This window comes from Taudactylus pleione, unplaced genomic scaffold, assembly GCF_031769625.1.
Source record: "Taudactylus pleione unplaced genomic scaffold, aTauple2 ptg000976l, whole genome shotgun sequence".
Taxonomy (NCBI): domain Eukaryota; kingdom Metazoa; phylum Chordata; class Amphibia; order Anura; family Myobatrachidae; genus Taudactylus; species Taudactylus pleione.
This window is the reverse complement of record NW_028285377.1, coordinates 2,228,337-2,252,500: the sequence shown is the minus strand read 5'-3', so window position 1 is coordinate 2,252,500 and position 24,164 is coordinate 2,228,337. Positions and strand designations below refer to the sequence as shown.

The window sequence follows — 24,164 nt, the reverse complement described above, 5'->3', positions numbered from 1 at the left end:
CAGTAATTACACACACACACACACATTGGCCCCCCATAGTAATTACACACACACACACACACACACACACACATTGGCCCCCCACAGTAATTACACACACATTGGCCCCCACAGTAATTACACACACATTGGCCCCCCACAGTAATTACACACACACACACACACACATTGGCCCCCCACAGTAATTACACACACACACATTGGCCCCCCACAGTAATTACACACACACACACACATTGGCCCCCACAGTAATTACACACACACACACACACATTGGCCCCCACAGTAATTACACACACACACACACATTGGCCCCCACAGTAATTACACACACACACACACACACACATTGGCCCCCCACAGTAATTACACACACATTGGCCCCCACAGTAATTACACACACATTGGCCCCCACAGTAATAACACACACATGCACATTGGCCCCCCACAGTAATTACACACACACACATTGGCCCCCCACAGTAATTACACACACACACACACATTGGCCCCCACAGTAATTACACACACACACACACACATTGGCCCCCACAGTAATTACACACACACACACACATTGGCCCCCACAGTAATTACACACACACACACACACACACATTGGCCCCCACAGTAATTACACACACACACACACACATTGGCCCCCCACAGTAATTACACACACACACATTGGCCCCCAGAGTAATTAAACACACACACACACACACATTGGCCCCCAGAGTAATTAAACACACACACACACACACATTGGCCCCCAGAGTAATTACACACACACACACACACTGGCCCCCAGAGTAATTACACACACACAGATTGGCCACCACAGTAATTACACACACACGCACATTGGCCCCCACAGTAATTACACACACACGCACATTGGCCCCCACAGTAATTACACACACACGCACATTGGCCCCCACAGTAATTACACACACACGCACATTGGCCCCCCACAGTACTTACACACACACGCACATTGGCCCCCCACAGTACTTACACACACACGCACATTGGCCCCCCACAGTACTTACACACACACACACATTGGCCCCCCCACAGTAATCACACACACACACACATTGGCCCCCACAGTAATCACACACACACACACATTGGCCCCCACAGTAATTACACACCCACTGGCCCCCACAGTAAAATCACACCCACACACATTGGCCCCCACAGTAATTACACACACACACACACACATTGGCCCCCACAGTAATTACACACACACACTGGCCCCCACAGTAATTACACACCCACTGGCCCCCACAGTAATTACACACCCACTGGCCCCCACAGTAATTACACACCCACTGGCCCCCACAGTAATTACACACCCACTGGCCCCCACAGTAATTACACACCCACTGGCCCCCACAGTAAAATCACACCCACACACATTGGCCCCCACAGTAATTACACACACACACACACACACACACACACACACACACACACACACACTGGCCCCCACAGTAATTACACACACACACTGGCCCCCACAGTAATTACACACACCCACTGGCCCCCACAGTAATTACACACCCACTGGCCCCCACAGTAATTACACACCCACTGGCCCCCACAGTAATTACACACCCACTGGCCCCCACAGTAATTACACACCCACTGGCCCCCACAGTAATTACACACCCACTGGCCCCCACAGTAAAATCACACCCACACACATTGGCCCCCACAGTAATTACACACACACACACACACACACACACACACACACACACACTGGCCCCCACAGTAATTACACACACACACTGGCCCCCACAGTAATTACACACACCCACTGGCCCCCACAGTAATTACACACCCACTGGCCCCCACAGTAATTACACACCCACTGGCCCCCACAGTAATTACACACCCACTGGCCCCCACAGTAAAATCACGCCCACACACATTGGCCCCCACAGTAATTACACACACACACACATTGGCCCCCACAGTAATTACACACACACACACATCGGCCCCCACAGTAATTACACACACACTGGCCCCCACAGTAATTACACACACACACTGGCCCCACAGTAATTACACACACATTGGCCCCCACGGTAATGTGAAGAAGCTCAGTTTCCCTCAGCGGTGGGAGTTTATGCAGAGCCAGAGCCTGTGTCACGGAGCAGGGTGCAGCACTGGGCGGGTGGGAAGGCGACGTGGCGTGCGTGACCTATGAGTCATACGTTACAGGCTACACCTGGAAGATCCCAAGTGGTGCTAAAGTCCGATATTGCAGTGATGATCTGCGGCATTTCTGGCGGCACATTTCAGAACAGAGAATCCTCTAAAACAGCGTTGTTCAACCGCTGAGCCGCGGCACACTGCAGCCGTTAAAGAACGTGATTTAGAGGAAGACAGACAAATAAGTAGATCCTTTAATTTATAAAAAAAAGTTATATAATGTACAACACACATAATACAGATTCTAATATCTAAGACAAAGTTATATTCAGTGTAAATAAAGCAAAGAAAAAAAAAAAGTGTAATTTACATTAATTAGATACGACTTGATCTTCTCATATATCTCCATGGTGAAAGGACCAGTGTGCTGAGGGATTCGCTCCAAGCTCTCCAGCGTCTGTGTATGGGAGCGACTTAGTGCTTCTGGGCTGTAAGAGAGTATATTCAATGGACAGATTACTATGGACACTTTCATGCTGCCTACTTCCTTACCTATGCTGCCTGCCATCATCTTGCCTACTTCCTTACCTATGCTGCCTGCCATCATCTTGCCTACTTCCTTACCTATGCTGCCTTCCATCATCTTACTTACTTCCTTACCTATGCTGCCTGCCATCATCTTACCTACTTCCTTACTTATGCTGCCTGCCATAATCTTGCCTACTTCCTTACCTATGCTGCCTGCCATCATCTTACCTACTTCCTTACCTATGCTGCCTGCCATCATCTTACCTACTTCCTTACCTATGCTGCATGCCATCATCTTACTACTTCCTTACCTATGCTGCCTGCCATCATCTTACCTACTTCCTTACCTATGCTGCATGCCATCATCTTACCTACTTCCTTACCTATGCTGCGTGCCATCATCTTACCTACTTCCTTACCTATGCTGCGTGCCATTATCTTACCTACTTCCTTACCTGTGCTGCATGCCATCTTTAACTTCCTTACCTATACTGCATATCATCTTACCTATTTCCTTACCTATGCTGCATGCCATCTTACCTACTTCCTTACCTATGCTGCATGCCATCTTACCTACTTCCTTACCTATGCTGCATGCCATCTTACCTACTTCCTTACCTATGCTGCATGCCATCTTACCTACTTCCTTACCTATGCTGCATATCATCTTACCTACTTCCTTACCTATGCTGCCTGCCATCATCTTACCTACTTCCTTACCTATGCTGCATGCCATCATCTTACCTACTTCCTTACCTATGCTGCCTGCCATCATCTTATCTACTTCCTTACCTATGCTGCCTGCCATCATCTTATCTACTTCCTTACCTATGCTGCATGTCACCATCTTACCTACTTCCTTACCTATGCTGCATGCCATCTTACCTACTTCCTTGCCTATGCTGCATATCATCTTACCTACTTCCTTACCTATGCTGCCTAGTTCTGGATCAGATATCAATTGAAAAAGGAAGAGCTTCTAAAGTCTTTTTGAGTTGTCAGACTGCCAATAACACAGCTGCAAAGATCTATATACTGTAACCACTGCAGCAAAAATGTGGCCCCTACTTAGCATGTATCAATGGTTGCCTCCCGCAAGTTGGTACAAGAGGAGATCCGCTTTCGGAGCATTAGACTGCTTCCCCCTGCACCAACTGAATCGCCCAGCATTCCAGTGCCTTATTTACCAAGGCCGAGGCTAGCGCAGGCTCCATCTACTGTGAATAAAGATTTCAAAATACCTTAAAATTTCCCTTGCTGAACTGCCCTTTCATGACACCGCAATGGGGATAGGAATGATGGTAGCCTTAGCCAAACTAGTGTAATGAGCATTTACCTTGGGAGGCAATTCCACTTGCTTATATCTGCCAACTGCAATAGGAAAATAAAATTAACTTTCCTACAAAGTTTGAACTTTCTATCAGGACATCTTCAAAACATGACAGGCTGTCTATTTCCATTTATAGAGAGCCCTGTCCTGAACATCATAAGACTGTATCAGAAGAACCTCTCTGACTGTGCTAACCAGTGTGTCAACACCCTAGGCATTAACGTTCAAAACCAGCAAGGAGATGATCCTTATGAGGAAGCAGCCGCCTCACTTACCCCCTGTACCTGCCTGGCCCCCTAACAGAGTTTGAACCCAGAAGGAGGAGAACCACAACTGCTACCACGCTCTGCTGAACCCAGTATGGAACCTCTTACATTTTACTGCCTGTTCTGAGCGCGGCGTGGAACTCCTGTCCCAGTGGAGTGGAGGCTCTGGGGACCAGAACACTACCTGTGACAGAAGCACTCTAGGTCTCCCAGGAGAGGATTTCATGAAGGAGAGGGGAGCCGAAAATCATCCCTCCACAGCCACCCCATGCGTCCCTAGTACCCGCTGAGGGACTCCAAAGGGAGAAAAAGCCAATAAATAAAGAGAAGCAGATTCCAGCAATATGCAGCACGCCTGCACACTCAGACACTTACAGAAACGGGTGCTGGAAGGTCAGGTTGGGATATATGAGGAGGAGCCAGAGTTTGAGCCGGTTTTGAAAGTGCCCAGGCCCCACTCATCACACACACTCATTACACATCGTTTTCAGTTACCCAGAGATCAGCATTCAGTCAACATATGGTTTCTCCATACATGGAGACTGACAAGTGCACAGAGAAGCCAATGATGGAGCACCAATGAAAACACTCGTATGGTTTCCCTCCACAAGGAGCTTATTTGTGTAGAATATCGGCGCCTTACATACTGTAGGTGAGATGATTAAGAAGCTTACAATCTATTATTGATCTCTTGTAATATACAAGACGACTCTCCCTTAAAATGATTAACAAACAATTCTACAAATAAAAACAGATCTGTGAATTACAACAGGAACCATGTATTAATCTCGGCCAGACCGGCCTCGCGTGTACAGGATAAACAGCTGTAATGATTTCTTGTGTGAAAATAACATTTATAATTGAGCATACTGTAATGCAAACTAAAAATGAAGTTGTAAAAAAATTTAAAAAGTAACAATTAAGTCATCCCAGCGTTAGTAACTTTGGGCCGGATTCAGAGGCAAATGGCCGAAGTTTTGTCTACTGCACGCCCATCTGAGCTACCCTGCCCAATCCCCATGATGGCGGATAAGGACTCGGGCGCAGCGTCACTGGCCTCAGCGGCTTAGTTGCAATGAATAACCACAGGAAGTAGCGAGTGGCAAATCTGAGAAGCGGGAGGTGGGCGTCTTTCCAACAGATGGCAGCTGCGGCATTTGTGTAATTTCTCAGAAGCGCTGGGTAAGAAGATGCAGCACCGACGGCCTTTGCGTCCACCTCTGAATTAGGCCCTTGGATAATGAACTTTTATTATTATACAAATGGTATGTATTTGGCCTTTACCATTGAGTTCTAGACACTGGTAAGTGTGTACGGGGGGTCCCCTATCATATACACATAATCACCACCATGTGCACGAGTTACATTATACTGTATTCCCAGGACTACGGCGCACTCACCACAGTGTATAATCTGCTACATTATACTGTATTCCCAGGACTATGGCGCATTCACCACAGTGTATAATCTGCTACATTATACTGTATTCCCAGGACTATGGCGCATTCACCACAGTGTATAATCTGCTACATTATACTGTATTCCCAGGACTATGGCGCATTCACCACAGTGTATAATCTGCTACATTATACTGTATTCCCAGGACTATGGAGCACTCACCACAGTGTATAATCTGCTACATTATACTGTATTCCCAGGACTATGGCGCACTCACCAGTGTATAATCTGCTACATTATACGGTATTCCCAGGACTATGGCGCATTCACCACAGTGTATAATCTGCTACATTATACTGTATTCCCAGGACTACGGCGCACTCACCACAGTGTATAATCTGCTACATTATACTGTATTCCCAGGACTATGGCGCATTCACCACAGTGTATAATCTGCTACATTATACTGTATTCCCAGGACTATGGCGCACTCACCACAGTGTATAATCTGCTACATTATACTGTATTCCCAGGACTATGGCGCATTCACCACAGTGTATAATCTGCTACATTATACTGTATTCCCAGGACTATGGCGCATTCACCACAGTGTATAATCTGCTACATTATACTGTATTCCCAGGACTATGGCGCATTCACCACAGTGTATAATCTGCTACATTATACTGTATTCCCAGGACTATGGCGCACTCACCACAGTGTATAATCTGCTACATTATACTGTATTCCCAGGACTATGGCGCATTCACCAGTGTATAATCTGCTACATTATACTATATTCCCAGGACTATGGCGCACTCACCACAGTGTATAATCTGCTACATTATACTGTATTCCCAGGACTATGGCGCACTCACCAGTGTATAATCTGCTACATTATACTATATTCCCAGGATTATGGCGCATTCACCACAGTGTATAATCTGCTACATTATACTGTATTCCCAGGACTATGGCGCATTCACCACAGTGTATAATCTGCTACATTATACTGTATTCCCAGGACTATGGCGTATTCACCACAGTGTATAATCTGCTACATTATACTGTATTCCCAGGACTATGGCGCATTCACCACAGTGTATAATCTGCTACATTATACTGTATTCCCAGGACTACGGCGCATTCACCACAGTGTATAATCTGCTACATTATACTGTATTCCCAGGACTACGGCGCATTCACCACAGTGTATAATCTGCTACATTATACTGTATTCCCAGGACTACGGCGCATTCACCACAGTGTATAATCTGCTACATTATACTGTATTCCCAGGACTACGGCGCACTCACCACAGTGTATAATCTGCTACATTATACTGTATTCCCAGGACTACGGCGCATTCACCACAGTGTATAATCTGCTACATTATACTGTATTCCCAGGACTATGGCGCATTCACCACAGTGTATAATCTGCTACATTATACTGTATTCCCAGGACTATGGCGCATTCACCACAGTGTATAATCTGCTACATTATACTGTATTCCCAGGACTACGGCGCATTCACCACAGTGTATAATCTGCTACATTATACTGTATTCCCAGGACTACGGCGCATTCACCACAGTGTATAATCTGCTACATTATACTGTATTCCCAGGACTACGGCGCACTCACCACAGTGTATAATCTGCTACATTATACTGTATTCCCAGGACTACGGCGCACTCACCACAGTGTATAATCTGCTACATTATACTGTATTCCCAGGACTACGGCGCACTCACCACAGTGTATAATCTGCTACATTATACTGTATTCCCAGGACTACGGCGCACTCACCACAGTGTATAATCTGCTACATTATACTGTATTCCCAGGACTACGGCGCACTCACCACAGTGTATAATCTGCTACATTATACTGTATTCCCAGGACTACGGCGCACTCACCACAGTGTATAATCTGCTACATTATACTGTATTCCCAGGACTACGGCGCACTCACCACAGTGTATAATCTGCTACATTATACTGTATTCCCAGGACTACGGCGCACTCACCACAGTGTATAATCTGCTACATTATACTGTATTCCCAGGACTACGGCGCACTCACCACAGTGTATAATCTGCTACATTATACTGTATTCCCAGGACTACGGCGCACTCACCACAGTGTATAATCTGCTACATTATACTGTATTCCCAGGACTATGGCGCACTCACCACAGTGTATAATCTGCTACATTATACTGTATTCCCAGGACTATGGCGCATTCACCACAGTGTATAATCTGCTACATTATACTGTATTCCCAGGACTATGGCGCATTCACCACAGTGTATAATCTGCTACATTATACTGTATTCCCAGGACTATGGCGCATTCACCACAGTGTATAATCTGCTACATTATACTGTATTCCCAGGACTATGGCGCACTCACCACAGTGTATAATCTGCTACATTATACTGTATTCCCAGGACTATGGCGCATTCACCACAGTGTATAATCTGCTACATTATACTGTATTCCCAGGACTATGGCGCATTCACCACAGTGTATAATCTGCTACATTATACTGTATTCCCAGGACTATGGCGCATTCACCACAGTGTATAATCTGCTACATTATACTGTATTCCCAGGACTATGGCGCACTCACCACAGTGTATAATCTGCTACATTATACTATATTCCCAGGACTATGGCGCATTCACCACAGTGTATAATCTGCTACATTATACTGTATTCCCAGGACTATGGCGCATTCACCACAGTGTATAATCTGCTACATTATACTGTATTCCCAGGACTATGGCGTATTCACCACAGTGTATAATCTGCTACATTATACTGTATTCCCAGGACTACGGCGCACTCACCACAGTGTATAATCTGCTACATTATACTGTATTCCCAGGACTATGGCGCACTCACCAGTGTATAATCTGCTACATTATACTGTATTCCCAGGACTATGGCGCACTCACCAGTGTATAATCTGCTACATTATACTGTATTCCCAGGACTATGGCGCACTCACCACAGTGTATAATCTGCTACATTATACTGTATTCCCAGGACTATGGCGCACTCACCAGTGTATAATCTGCTACATTATACTATATTCCCAGGACTATGGCGCATTCACCACAGTGTATAATCTGCTACATTATACTGTATTCCCAGGACTATGGCGCATTCACCACAGTGTATAATCTGCTACATTATACTGTATTCCCAGGACTATGGCGTATTCACCACAGTGTATAATCTGCTACATTATACTGTATTCCCAGGACTATGGCGCATTCACCACAGTGTATAATCTGCTACATTATACTGTATTCCCAGGACTATGGCGCACTCACCACAGTGTATAATCTGCTACATTATACTGTATTCCCAGGACTATGGCGCATTCACCACAGTGTATAATCTGCTACATTATACTGTATTCCCAGGACTATGGCGCACTCACCACAGTGTATAATCTGCTACATTATACTGTATTCCCAGGACTATGGCGCATTCACCACAGTGTATAATCTGCTACATTATACTGTATTCCCAGGACTATGGCGCACTCACCACAGTGTATAATCTGCTACATTATACTGTATTCCCAGGACTATGGCGCACTCACCACAGTGTATAATCTGCTACATTATACTGTATTCCCAGGACTATGGCGCATTCACCACAGTGTATAATCTGCTACATTATACTGTATTCCCAGGACTATGGCGCATTCACCACAGTGTATAATCTGCTACATTATACTGTATTCCCAGGACTATGGCGCATTCACCACAGTGTATAATCTGCTACATTATACTGTATTCCCAGGACTATGGCGCATTCACCACAGTGTATAATCTGCTACATTATACTGTATTCCCAGGACTATGGCGCATTCACCACAGTGTATAATCTGCTACATTATACTGTATTCCCAGGACTATGGCGCACTCACCACAGTGTATAATCTGCTACATTATACTGTATTCCCAGGACTATGGCGCACTCACCACAGTGTATAATCTGCTACATTATACTGTATTCCCAGGACTATGGCGCATTCACCACAGTGTATAATCTGCTACATTATACTGTATTCCCAGGACTATGGCGCATTCACCAGTGTATAATCTGCTACATTATACTATATTCCCAGGACTATGGCACATTCACCAGTGCATAATCTGCTACATTATACTATATTCCCAGGACTACGGCGCATTCACCACAGTGTATAATCTGCTACATTATACTGTATTCCCAGGACTACGGCGCACTCACCACAGTGTATAATCTGCTACGTTTTACTGCAGGGACAATTCTATATATTTTGTAGGTAATTATGACGATATATACAAAGTGATACCTCTCCCGGCTCTCACCTTGGTAGGAGTCCTCCATTGTTACATATGGCATTTGCTATGGTGAAGCACAAGTTGTGGAACAAGACTGGGTGTGCGTATTGCCACGCACACCCCCATTATGACAGATGTATTTATTAATGGACTCTTATTAGTTATCGCCTCTATTCTTGCTTAGTATACCTGGTGGCACATTGGTGAGACCGCACAGCTTCAATTAATGGCAGCAATAGTCTATTTGTTATATACCTGACCTAATAGGCTGACTACAGACACACACCTGTCCTTCTGCTGACGTCTCTTAGTGGTAATTGCCACAGCAATGTTTCCCCAGGCTCTGTGGGGGTCTCCTTTTCCTGCAACATCACATCCAAGCTGTCTCCAACACTCATCAAAGATGGCTTTCCACTTCTCGTCAGCTGCTACTGACAGACGGCCCAACTTCCTGCACATACATCATGTGGAACATCATATACGTAATCTCGTTACAGTCAATGCATTTGTTATACACAACACTAAGCCCCCGAGACATACGCTAAACGTCACATAAGCGATGTTCCTCTTGGTTTGGAATTTATCAGGACTGGGCAAACTGTGCCACTTCCTTAGTCTCATGGTGCCGACTCTACTAGAAGAGCGGCACATGAACAATTCAAATGATGGGATCTAATCCAAAATATAGGTTACAAATGTGGGAGAAAAAAAGGGCATCAGTTGTATTCTTTTATTATAATCACATTCTTTATACACTAATCTTTCTATATACTTTTATCCATATATTTCACCTTGCTTTTGTATTGTATTAAATGTTAAAATATATTAATAAAGGTTATATTTTAATATTAGTGCACCCTATACAAATCTGCTCTTTCCCTTCTATTATATAGTTTACAAATGTGATCATTCAAGCTTTATCATTATGTTCACCCAAAACTTTGTACAAATAAAATAAAAATAAGAAAGCTATATGCAGGCAATAATTGAATAGCTACAGGCACTTATCCTGGGGACTAAAGCTATATACAGGCAATAATTGAATAACTACGGGCACTTATCCTGGGGACTAAAGCTATATGCAAGCAATAACGGAATAACTACAGGCACTTATCCTGGGGACTAAAGCTATTTGCAGGCAATAATGGAATAGCTACAGGCACTTATCCTGGGGACTAAAGCTATATGCAGGCAATAACGGAATAGCTACAGCCACTTATCCTGGGGACTAAAGCTATATGCAGGCAATAATGGAATAGCTACAGGCACTTATCCTGGGGACTAAAGCTATATGCAGGCAATAATTGAATAGCTACAGGCACTTATCCTGGGGACTAAAGCTATATACAGGCAATAATTGAATAACTACGGGCACTTATCCTGGGGACTAAAGCTATATGCAAGCAATAACGGAATAACTACAGGCACTTATCCTGGGGACTAAAGCTATTTGCAGGCAATAATGGAATAGCTACAGGCACTTATCCTGGGGACTAAAGCTATATGCAGGCAATAACGGAATAGCTACAGCCACTTATCCTGGGGACTAAAGCTATATGCAGGCAATAATGGAATAGCTACAGGCACTTATCCTGGGGACTAAAGCTATATGCAGGCAATAATGGAATAGCTACAGGCACTTGTCCTGGGGACTAAAGCTATATGCAGGCAATAACTGAATAGCTACGGGCACTTATCCTGGGGACTAAAGCTCTATTCAATCAATAATTGAATAGCTACAGGCACTTGTCCTGGGGACTAAAGCTATATGCAAGCAATAATGGAATAACTACGGACACTTATCCTGGGGACTAAAGCTATATGCAAGCAATAACTGAATAGCTACGGACACTTATCCTGGGGACTGAAGCTATATGCAGGCAATAATGGAATAACTACGGACACTTATCCTGGGGACTAAAGCTATATGCAGGCAATAATTGAATAGCTACAGGCACTTGTCCTGGGGACTAAAGCTATATGCAAGCAATAATGGAATAGCTACAGGCACTTATCCTGGGGACTAAAGCTATATGCAAGCAATAATGGAATAGCTACAGGCACTTATCCTGGGGACTAAAGCTATATGCAGGCAATAATTGAATAGCTACGGGCACTTGTCCTGGGGACTAAAGCTATATGCAGGCAATAACTGAATAGCTACGGGCACTTATCCTGGGGACTAAAGCTATATGCAGGCAATAACTGAATAGCTACGGGCACTTATCATGGGGACTAAAGCTCTATGCAGGCAATAATGGAATAACTACGGGCACTTATCCTGGGGACTAAAGCTCTATGCAGGCAATAATTGAATAGCTACAGGCACTTAAACCGGCATTTAAAAGACATGCGGTAAAGCCTGTGGCTAACTGATAACCCTTTTACACCAGAGCTGAAGGGTTTTTCAGGATTAACCTGGGTTGCTTCTGGGCGTAAAATGGAACAGGGTTGGATTCCTGGGTAGAGTGACCCGGCAATCCAACCCAGGTAACTTGCAGGGTTTAACACGGGAATAACCTGTGAATCCCTGCAGTGTAAATGCCACAATCCAGGTCACTATAACCCGGATTGTGCTGCATGCCTGCCGATTGGCTGGCTTCAGTGGCGATCGGAGAGGACGTCATCTCCAAGTGTCCACTTCAACGCCGGAAGAGCCGGGTCACTGCAGTGAACAATGCCGACACAGGAATATCCTGGGTCAGCACCGGGGAAGTTCCGAGTCTGATCCGGATTGGAACCCTATTCCAACCTCAGGGTCAGACCCGGAATTTGGGTATAAAAGGGGGTATGAGTATGCTGCTAAGCCTGAGATGCCATTGGAATAAAACTGAGCCCTGGGGATGACCCGGGAAGAAGATAAAAAATAAAACTGCATCTTATTACCGGTCATCTGTACACAGGGGGGAAGGTCCATATTGGAGATCCGAAGCTAAAACTGGTCTAGCTATTGTGCTATTGCGGGGGAACACACCACACCCAAGAGAATGGTCTCTTCACTCATAATGACAGGGCCTATGACTATGTGCTGCACCCCCCATAGAATATAATGATCATATAGCGTTGCGGAATAGGAAATATTGACTCACAGTGTCTTCGTATCATCCTTCTCCCCTTCATACAAGCTTGGCTTTATATATGTGCCACTGACTTTGATTCCAGATCCCCACTCTCCACTGAAAACACCCTCAATACAGTCTCCATTGGGCATAGTGAGTACTCCCTAAAATAGAGACAACATTAAACATTCACAGAGTAACACATTACAACCAAAACCCAACCAAAAGAAACTCACCTTCCCATTTAAAGTCCAGTCATCTGAGAATTCTCCTTCATAAATGGTGTCATCTTCAGAGAGCAGGACCCCACATCCCTACTCACACAGAAATATACAAATCGAAATTAATGGAGATAATCGAATAACCACATCATGGTGAGTCCAGATCAGCCAGCCCACATCATGGTGAGTCCAGCTCAGCCAGCCCACATCATGGTGAGTCCAGCTCAGCCAGCCCACATCATGGTGAGTCCAGCTCAGCCAGCCCACATCATGGTGAGTCCAGCTCAGCCAGCCCACATCATGGTGAGTCCAGCTCAGCCAGACCACATTCTGGCGAGTCCAGATCAGCCAGACCACATTCTGGCGAGTCCAGATCAGCCAGACCACATTCTGGCGAGTCCAGATCAGCCAGACCACATTCTAGTGAGTCCAGATCAGCCAGACCACATTCTAGTGAGTCCAGATCAGCCAGACCACATTCTAGTGAGTCCAGATCAGCCAGACCACATTCTAGTGAGTCCAGATCAGCCAGACCACATTCTAGTGAGTCCAGATCAGCCAGACCACATTCTAGTGAGTCCAGATCAGCCAGACCACATCATGGTGAGTACAGATCAGCCAGACCACATTATGGGGAGTTATACAGTAGATAAGAAAAACCACTTTATACTGAGTATAGGTTACTTTAAATGTCACTCACCATCATCTTATTGATGTTGAAGGCTCCTTCATAGTATAAACCAAACTGCGTCACCACCAGCCCAATGCCTTGCCGAAGATCATCCTGCCACATTCCCATGTATTTCTCTCCCCTGTAGCAAACAAGACTGTGGAAATCAATGTACTCTAAAACAGCTTTCCTACTGTCACATTTTACAATGCTTGACTTTTATACCTCTACCAATATCTGCATAACATCACACACCAATATTACAGGTACTTCTGCAAGTGGTGCTGCTCCCCCCTGGCGCTATTACACTCCATCCAAAGGCCTGACCGGTGCTATTACACTCCATCCAAAGGCCTGACCGGTGCTATTACACTCCATCCAAAGGCCTGACCGGTACTATTACCCTCCATCCAAAGGCCTGACCGGTGCTATTACACTCCATCCAATAGCCTGACTGGTGCCATTACACTCCATCCAATGGTAATGATGCCAAGGTGAAATCCTCACGGTTACCTACCTCACCCTTGGTTAACGAAAATGAAAACAACCCTGGTCTGAATGTGGCACTTTAAACAAGAACATTGAATGATGCAGAACTAAGATTACTTTCTAAAGGACAGAATTCTGCCCTTAGTGCTAACCCTAATTTATTCAACCTATTTTCGGAAATAAATGACTATGTCTGCTCTCTTTGTAGACAGCGATATTTTTCATTAAAAAACACAAGAAAAAAAAAGGGAGTGACAATCCCATAATGCTGGACGGAGTGGATGAGTAGTGGCTAATAATGCTGGACGGAGTGGATGAGTAGTGGCTAATAATGCTGGACGGAGTGGATGAGTAGTGGCTAATAATGCTGGACGGAGTGGATGAGTAGTGGCTAATAATGCTGGACGGAGTGGATGAGTAGTGGCTAATAATGCTGGACGGAGTGGATGAGTAGTGGCTAATAATGCTGGACGGAGTGGATGAGTAGTGGCTAATAATGCTGGATGGAGTGGATGAGTAGTGGCTAATAATGCTGGATGGAGTGGATGAGTAGTGCCTAATAATGCTGGATGGGGTGGATGAGTAGTGGCTAATAATGCTGGATGGAGTGGATGAGTAGTGGCTAATAATGCTGGATGGAGTGGATGAGTAGTGGCTAATAATGCTGGATGGAGTGGATGAGTAGTGGCTAATAATGCTGGACGGGGTGGATGAGTAGTGCCTAATAATGCTGGACGGAGTGGATGAGTAGTGCCTAATAATGCTGGACGGAGTGGATGAGTAGTGCCTAATAATGCTGGACGGAGTGGATGAGTAGTGCCTAATAATGCTGGATGGGGTGGATGAGTAGTGCCTAATAATGCTGGATGGAGTGGATGAGTAGTGCCTAATAATGCTGGATGGAGTGGATGAGTAGTGCCTAATAATGCTGGATGGAGTGGATGAGTAGTGCCTAATAATGCTGGATGGAGTGGAGGAGTAGTGCCTAATAATGCTGGATGGAGTGGATGAGTAGTGGCTAATAGTACTGGAATCATTACAAAGTGAGAGCAATAATTCCAGATAAGGCAATGCAACTTTATGATGTTTGTGATCATCTGACAGATGTGGACAGAAAGACACTTAAGAGAACAAATTTTTATCCTCTTAGCTAAAAAAACCCCACTATTCAATTATTTTCTAAAATACTTTAAAGAAGTTTCAGGATCTCTGTAAGAAAAATCCCAATAGAGATCTAGGGAGACGGAATTTGTCCCATGAGAAAAGGCTTGCTCTGAAAGGTCATCCTGGAAGAGACGGATTATGTTCCTGACACAAATGAATGATCCTGCTTTCCACCAAATTATTCAAAAAGATCCAACAGGCAGCTTTCAAAATGAATTGAGATAATAATTAGACACTGCACTTATGGATGGGATTATTAGCAAAGAGGAATGTGTTTTTTTATATGCGTGCCACCCTGCAACACCAGTGTTTTCTTATTTACCAAAAATTCACAAGTCTAAATTTACCTCTGGGGTGTTTTATTATTTTGGGTATTGGGTCACTATCTTTTTTTGTTGATCACTATTTACACCACACATCTATTACAAAAGTTGGAGCGAATAGCCTGGCATACTGGGTATGGATTTCTTACCCTTGACGTCCAGGCTCTTTATACTAATATCTCTCAGAAGGCTTATACTTTAGCCATAAAAAATACATCGGAGAAAGATATGGGAATCTATGAGATACAACGGAGTTTCTTTTGGATTCAATTATATTTTAACTCATAATAATTTTCTATTTGACTCCACCCACTATTTACAAATTCATGGTACAGCCATGGGGACCAGATTCACCCCGAGCTTTGCCAACTTGTAGACCAATTTATTTGGGAAGGACCAGCCGAGGCAAATTTGGTGTTCTATGGCTGTTACACTGATGATTTAATAATGATTTGGGATGGAGATTCTTCATCTGTTACTGCGTTCAGAACACTATGAATTTACAGTTTACATCACAATTTAGTCACTTATATGTGAATTTTTTTTATGTACTTTTAAATCGGTTAAAAATTATAAAATTATTTCCAATTTACACACAACACTAGTAGATTGTTGCTCCTATTTACATTACAAAAGTTGACATTAACGTCCATGGACTGATAATATGCCTAAGTCAGATGGGGACAATTTGGTGCAATTGTACTAGTGCTGAAGATTTTAAAAGATATGAACTTAAAAGCCGTAACAGTTTAATTGAGAAAGGCTATCCAGATGCCTAATAGACAGAGCAGAGACCCCTGCAATTATGGTTCATTATAAGAAAAATAAGGCCCACTAGGACAGATTGTATCACAGGGTTCCTCTGAAATGACGCATGTAGGGACAAATCAGAGCAATGCTAAAGTGGTAAAGAAGGATTCCTTGCTCTTGTTTGTCTCTCAATATAATAGTTTGAGGTTTATTAAAACTATTATTAAAATAAACTATAAGATATTATAACACAACCCAATTGTATCTCAGGTTATTGAACCAAAACCCCAGATTGTATTTAAGAAAAAGAAGAATCTGAAGAGTTTTTTTTGGCCCCAAGTGCATTTAAAACCAGAAAAGATCTTTCTAGAAATAATAATTAGTTTCCAGAAAAGCCGCCGAGTTGCTTCTGGTGTAATCAGTCTAGAATAGATGTTTGACCAGTGATTACCTTGGGAATAAAAGGAAATCAGTCTCACCGGTTGTTTCTGGGACTGTATTTAACATTAAACAATTGTATTACCTGTCAGCCTAGTTTTGTGGTTTGTGTTGGAAGCTGCAATTGCCCTAAACAACTTGTGGTCTGTACAACAGGAACTCAGAGAGCTTCAGAGAACATCGTACAAATATACTCTAGGGTTTGAAAAATCATAGTGTCCCCCAACATTTTTTAGAGGCACATCAGAGTAACCCATGTTTAACTGTTCTGGGGTTCGAGGCTACTGGCCAGACTGACAGGGGCAGAGATCATTTCAAACATCTATGTAAAGCAGAATCAGAATGTTTTTTCAGGCTTCAGACTGATTGGACCTGATTCAGACTCGGTCGCAAGCGCTGTGCACTCGCACCCTGGTCGATGGTGGGCCAGTGCGCATGCGCACGACGGAGTCTTTGTCGCTCCGGGTCTCGCAACAAAGGGGGCGTGCTGTCGATGTTGAGTGACAGCACCCCCCTTTGGTGGGCGGGCCGGGGGAGTGGCTGCCCAAACAGAGGCGTTCCCATGTGAACGTCTCCGTCTGGGGCCGGCCCCACTGACATCACTCGTGATGTCAGTGGGAGAGATTTCAGCTCTGTTAGAGCTCTGTTTAGAGCCGAAATCTCTCTGGGGCTTGCGGCAACGAGACCCTACCACAAGGGTCTCGTCGCAAGCCTGATGGTCGCGATGGTTTTCACCATCGCGACCATCTTCCTGGCCGCTTGCTATAGCTGTGGGTGGTCACCCACAGCTATGCGAGCGGCCAGGAGGCCGTTAAAAAAAAATAAAAAAATAGCCCGGCCCTGATTCAGAGCGAGCGCTCTGTCAGAGCCTATGTCCACAGATGGCCTAAATGAAGCCTTGTAGTTTATTGGATGAATAGAAAGTGGTGCGGGCGGGGGAGACAGTTTCCCCTTCATATGTACTGTCTGGTCAATGGAGGGAACACTGCCCTGCCCCCACCCCTGGACTGATGTATTCACCTTATTATTTATTCCTTACTTTTTTCTATTAATGGTAACATCAGCTTCTCTTTTGTGTTTTCCTCTTATACCTTGTCGTATTATTAATCCCTCAGATCATATACATGCAGAATTCTGTAAAGGTGGGTACACACTGGCCGATTAAAGTGGATACTACATACACATCAAATGCCTTTGCTTATTGACTGGGTAGAACGCTATGTAATAAGGGGGGACAGGCAGGCCGTTTTTTTACGTTATGGGAATCCTATATTAACACCTTGTCACTTACTACTAAAACGCAAATTTGTGAGAGTTTTCACCAGACCACCTGGTACCAGCGCGGGGTCCCCCTATTACAGGCTGATTTTCTGACGTCCGGATTATTGGGCCATACCCTCTATAACTGACAGCTGCGTATCTCAGACTCTACTGTTCTAATATAAATTTGTGGGATTTTAATTACCCTCTGTTTATTTATTATTATTGCCTGCGGGAATTAATCATAACCCTTATTGAATGAAAGGTTTCTCTTTGCCATTCTTGTAGTTACAATACTTCATTGATTTGCATCTTATTACTTGTACTGTAACACGACATGGTGCTTGCGCAGAACAGCGTTCATCTAGGAGCGAGTTTTATTACGTTTGCAAACAAATCCGCTCTCGGCAGTGGCAGACTGATGTACCCCGGGCAGCCAGCACATTCTCGCTGGGACAATGAGAATAAGCCCCCTGCACTAAAGAGAGAAAAACACTACTTGACTTATCTATGCCCAGAAAGGGGAACAGGACACAAAGAAAGAGGAGAAGCTGCGTTACATGTCATCAGTCTCTACCTAAATTAGAAGGTAGGCTACACGTAATGGCTGCCACGGACTATTGTAGGAGAAATGTAAGTTGTTCACGACAAGACACTTATAACATGTTATCAATAACTGGTAATAAATAATAATAAATAATGTCACACAGAACTGTATGACATAATAAAGTTCCTGCACAAGTACCTTGTGATATCATCAAAGACTCCATAGCCGGTCTTCTTATCCATCACCCACTGACCAATGAACATGGTGGGCGATGAGGAGGTGATCTTGCCACTGCGGAGGAGGCCGTGCCCATGGCGGTTGTTATCCTGAAAGCAACCTTCATACACTTCACCATTTGCATACCTGGGACACAAGCAGGAAAACAGAACTGTAGGAATATGGCAGATCCATCAATGATACAGGTATAACAGAATACAGACAATGTATCCACTGCATAGGCTCTTACCAGAAGATACCTTGACCACACATTTTGCCGTCTTTCCAATGACCAACATAGCGATCGTTCTTTTTTAAGGCTTTGTTGGGGATAATGTACTCTCCGAACCTATGAATAGAAAATATACGTCAAGTCTAAAGCAGTCCTGGTGATAAGGCGCTCGAGATGAATAAAAATATATCTTACCCATCTTCCATGCCATTCCGGAAATCACCAGAGTACATCCTACCGTCTGACCAGCTCAGTACCCCTCTGGAAAAAGCAAAGGGAGATAGCAGCAAAAACACCAGTGAGTCGTCTCACAATGAACAAATACAAGAAACAAAAAACACAAATTGAGCTGTATCTGCCTCTAGCGAGCTTTGTTACGCGTTTCATCAAGTCGATAAGCTTTGTGCAGCCATTTCTTTTTGCACAGAGAAAAAACAATTGTTACATTTTGTCCTGAATCCGGTAGACTAAAGGAATATAAATAATAGCAACTGGCATGAATGGGTTTTTGTGCCTTTGGTAGAGGAGAATGGGTGTAAAGCTCCACTGAGGGAGAGAATGATACACCTGAATAACATACGCTTATAATACAGCCTACAGAATATGTTGGAGATATAGAAAATAAAACAAAGGAACAAGAGGATTTTTAGAATTCACCGTGAGATCAGTATATCTTAGTCCATCTGGTGGTCATAGCCATACATGGGGTGTAGGGGGTGCTGTGAGGATCTGGTACATACAACTAATTTGTTTGTAGCTAAGCCTCCCCCTCTAAATCCCATTTTCCAGAAAACAGACAGTAATTACTGAACGGCCCCATGCAATGCCAAGCGTCTGAGATTGTGCTTTAGAAAAGGAGTGGAAGAAGCATCGGGCTGGAGGTCCAGCGAGAATAAAGCCCCTCTCCATGACACCTCTCACCCACTGATTCAAGGTAGAAGCAGTCCACTAGTTCCAAAGCCAAAGCATCTGGATGGGGAATGGCCCTATCATGCTGACGGCTTGGGGCAAGAGCGGCGACGATGAATGGACTGCCTGGCTCCCTGGTGACCACCATGGAAACCTCCAGATATATACGAGAAAGGCATTTCCCTGCCAGATAGGAGCGAAACCCCTGGCACCTGGAGTTTGCAGTCTTAAACAGCCAAACTGTTTTTTCATGCTGAGGAATCTCGAATGATGGAAACTAGTTCCATGCCAAAAAGAGTCAGTAAGGGGCAGCGCCTTCAAGCCCTGGCTGTGATAGGCAGGCAGAAATACGGGTCGAGCGCTGCGTCTATGAGGGCATCTCCCATATAGGCCAGGACCGCAGTGGTTTGGTAAACCAGGTACGATTGGGAAGATATGAATTGCAATTCCGAGTCTAGCTGTTCCGCTCACATCTCAGTCACCTTGTTAGCACAGACAGTCACTAAGACTGGGTGTAGGGAAGTCCCCTGAGTAACAAAAATACCACACCTGACCTAAACTGTCCTTTAAGAGTGCTGTATCGGGAACAGGAATGGTGTTAGCTTTAGCAATGAGACATAAACCCGTTCTGGTGTGCCATTTACCCAAGGCGCTAAAAAGAAAAGTGCACGCTGGAGCAAAGTGTCAGGGCACCTGGTAACACCTATCAGGTGTCTGCCAAGCCTCCACTGGGTCCTCAAAGTCCAAAGCCTGAAAAAGGGGCCGGGGCCACTGAGGTTACTGACGTTGTGGAGGGAGAACCTTGTTGACTCACCCCATTCTGACCTGTGGACTAGTTCCGCAATGGCAACGCACTCTAAGCCAGACAGGTTTAGACATACCGGCTTAATCATCTCCGAACATGCAGATTCCAGTCCCATAGATAGATAGCTACAGACAACTATGGGATGGGACTGCTGCAAGCCCCATCTCAATCACAGCGAGAGAACGGGACAGTGCCGGTAGTTTTGGCCGCAGGTCTTGGTGCGAGGTCAGCGCAGCCTGCTGCAGTTACCCAGAGAATCCAAGTCCAATAACCGAGAACTCCCTTGCTTGGACCACGGAAATCATGCACAGAGGCCCTGATTCAGAGCCGGTCGCTCTGACAGAGTGCTCGCTCTGAATCAGGGCCGGTCTTTTTTTTTTAGAGCAGCCTCCTGGCCACTCGCATAGCTGTGGATGACCACCCACAGCTATATCGAGTGGCCAGGAAGATGGTCGCGATGGTCAAGACCATTGGGCTTGCGACGAGACCCTTGTGGTAGTGTCTCATGGCCGCAAGCCCCAGAGAGATTTCAGCTCTAACAGAGCTGAAATCTCTCCCACTGACATCATGGGATCACCTCCGTTTGGGTAGCCACTCCCTCGGCCCGCCCACCAAAGGGGGCGAGCTGTCACTCAACATTAACACAGCTCGCCCCCTTTGTTGCGAGACCCGGAGCAACGGAGTGCCCGTTGCAATCCGGGTCTCGCGAAATGCGCACGACGGAGCCGGCTCTGTTGTACGCATGCGCTCTGGGCCACCATCGACCCGGTTGCGAGCATTCAGCGCTTGCGACCGGGTCTGAATCAGGCCCAGAGAACGCTTCTATCTGCTTACATCCAGCTGAGTCCTCCAGGAAAACACCTCTAATAAATATAATGAAAGTGCACACAGCTGCTCCTACACTCCATGGGCACAGAAGTCAAAATGAGCTCCGACTGGCTACGGAGGATGATGGGATGTATAAGGGAGGGCTTAGCTACACCCCATGGTTGGCAGTGTCCCCTAGATAGGAGGAGGAGGACAGACTGTGATGTTAATATTCTTGATTAAGCACAAATAGCTTTTCTTAATCTTTATATACCTGCCATGTGGTTTTCCAGTCAGCCAGCGACCCTCATATGTAGCCTCTTTCAGTCGTGGATCCCTGTAGAAGGTGTACTTGGCACTGCGTGACAGAGGGGGATCCGGTCTTACAATACTCACACTCGCGGGAGGCAAAGGCTCGTGCGTTCCCCTTAGAGCCTGCTCCACTGCTTGGCTAATCGCTCGGAGCCACTTAGTCTGCAGCACAAAGCCGGAAACAGCATTTTACATGAATAAACCTTATGGCTATACATAACCCTCACATACTGCAATTTATACAGCAGCACTAGTTACAGCTCAGTCACACCTGTACATTACAGCGCCCTTGTTCTCAGCTGTACATAACCCTCACATACTGTAATTTATACAGCAGCACTATATACACCTCAGTCACACCTGTATATTACAGCGCCCTTGTTCTCAGCTGTACATAACCCTCACATACTGCAATTTATACAGCAGCACTAGTTACAGCTCAGTCACACCTGTACATTACAGCGCCCTTGTTCTCAGCTGTGCATAAGCCTCACATACTGCAATTTATACAGCAGCACTAGTTACACCTCAGTCACACCTGTACATTACAGCGTCCTTGTTCTCAGCTGTACATAACCCTCACATACTGCAATTTATACAGCAGCACTATATACACCTCAGTCACACCTGTACATTACAGCGCCCTTGTTCTCAGCTATACATAACCCTCACATACTGTAATTTATACAGCAGCACTATATACACCTCAGTCACACCTGTACATTACAGCGTCCTTGTTCTCAGCTGTACATAACCCTCACATACTGTAATTTATACAGCAGCACTATATACACCTCAGTCACACCTGTATATTACAGCGCCCTTGTTCTCAGCTGTACATAACCCTCACATACTGTAATTTATACAGCAGCACTAGTTACACCTCAGTCACACCTGTACATTACAGCGTCCTTGTTCTCAGCTGTACATAACCCTCACATACTGCAATTTATACAGCAGCACTAGTTACACCTCAGTCACACCTGTACATTACAGCGCCCTTGTTCTCAGCTGTACATAACCCTCACATACTGTAATTTATACAGCAGCACTATATACACCTCAGTCACACCTGTACATTACAGCGTCCTTGTTCTCAGCTGTACATAACCCTCACATACTGCAATTTATACAGCAGCACTAGTTACAGCTCAGTCACACCTGTACATTACAGCGCCCTTGTTCTCAGCTGTACATAACCCTCACATACTGTAATTTATACAGCAGCACTATATACACCTCAGTCACACCTGTATATTACAGCGCCCTTGTTCTCAGCTGTACATAACCCTCACATACTGCAATTTATACAGCAGCACTAGTTACACCTCAGTCACACCTGTACATTACAGCGTCCTTGTTCTCAGCTGTACATAACCCTCACATACTGTAATTTATACAGCAGCACTAGTTACAGCTCAGTCACACCTGTACATTACAGCGTCCTTGTTCTCAGCTGTACATAACCCTCACATACTGTAATTTATACAGCAGCACTAGTTACACCTCAGTCACACCTGTACATTACAGCGTCCTTGTTCTCAGCTGTACATAACCCTCACATACTGTAATTTATACAGCAGCACTATATACACCTCAGTCACACCTGTACATTACAGCGCCCTTGTTCTCAGCTGTACATAACCCTCACATACTGTAATTTATACAGCAGCACTAGTTACACCTCAGTCACACCTGTACATTACAGCGCCCTTGTTCTCAGCTGTACATAACCCTCACATACTGTAATTTATACAGCAGCACTATATACACCTCAGTCACACCTGTACATTACAGCGTCCTTGTTCTCAGCTGTACATAACCCTCACATACTGTAATTTATACAGCAGCACTAGTTACACCTCAGTCACACCTGTACATTACAGCGCCCTTGTTCTCAGCTGTACATAACCCTCAC

General features: G+C 44.8%; 1 protein-coding gene across 4 annotated transcripts in view; it reads right to left on the bottom strand.

Annotated features, from left to right (window-relative positions):
- The window catches only part of ALS2 (alsin Rho guanine nucleotide exchange factor ALS2), a 212,120-nt gene that overhangs the window by 66,592 nt on the left and 121,364 nt on the right, over positions 1 to 24,164 (bottom strand). For 3 of the 4 annotated variants that reach the window (XM_088460710.1, XM_088460709.1, XM_088460711.1), the window contains 9 exons: positions 22,209 to 22,408; positions 19,609 to 19,674; positions 19,432 to 19,530; positions 19,164 to 19,328; positions 14,025 to 14,151; positions 13,340 to 13,417; positions 13,134 to 13,267; positions 10,331 to 10,495; positions 2,543 to 2,660 (listed from right to left, as the gene is read on the bottom strand). In XM_088460710.1, the coding sequence (XP_088316836.1) occupies positions 2,543 to 2,660; positions 10,331 to 10,495; positions 13,134 to 13,267; positions 13,340 to 13,417; positions 14,025 to 14,151; positions 19,164 to 19,328; positions 19,432 to 19,530; positions 19,609 to 19,674; positions 22,209 to 22,408 (1,152 nt within the window). The remainder of the gene's footprint in view (positions 1 to 2,542; positions 2,661 to 10,330; positions 10,496 to 13,133; positions 13,268 to 13,339; positions 13,418 to 14,024; positions 14,152 to 19,163; positions 19,329 to 19,431; positions 19,531 to 19,608; positions 19,675 to 22,208; positions 22,409 to 24,164) is intronic. The other variant, XM_088460712.1, reaches the window with a different exon arrangement.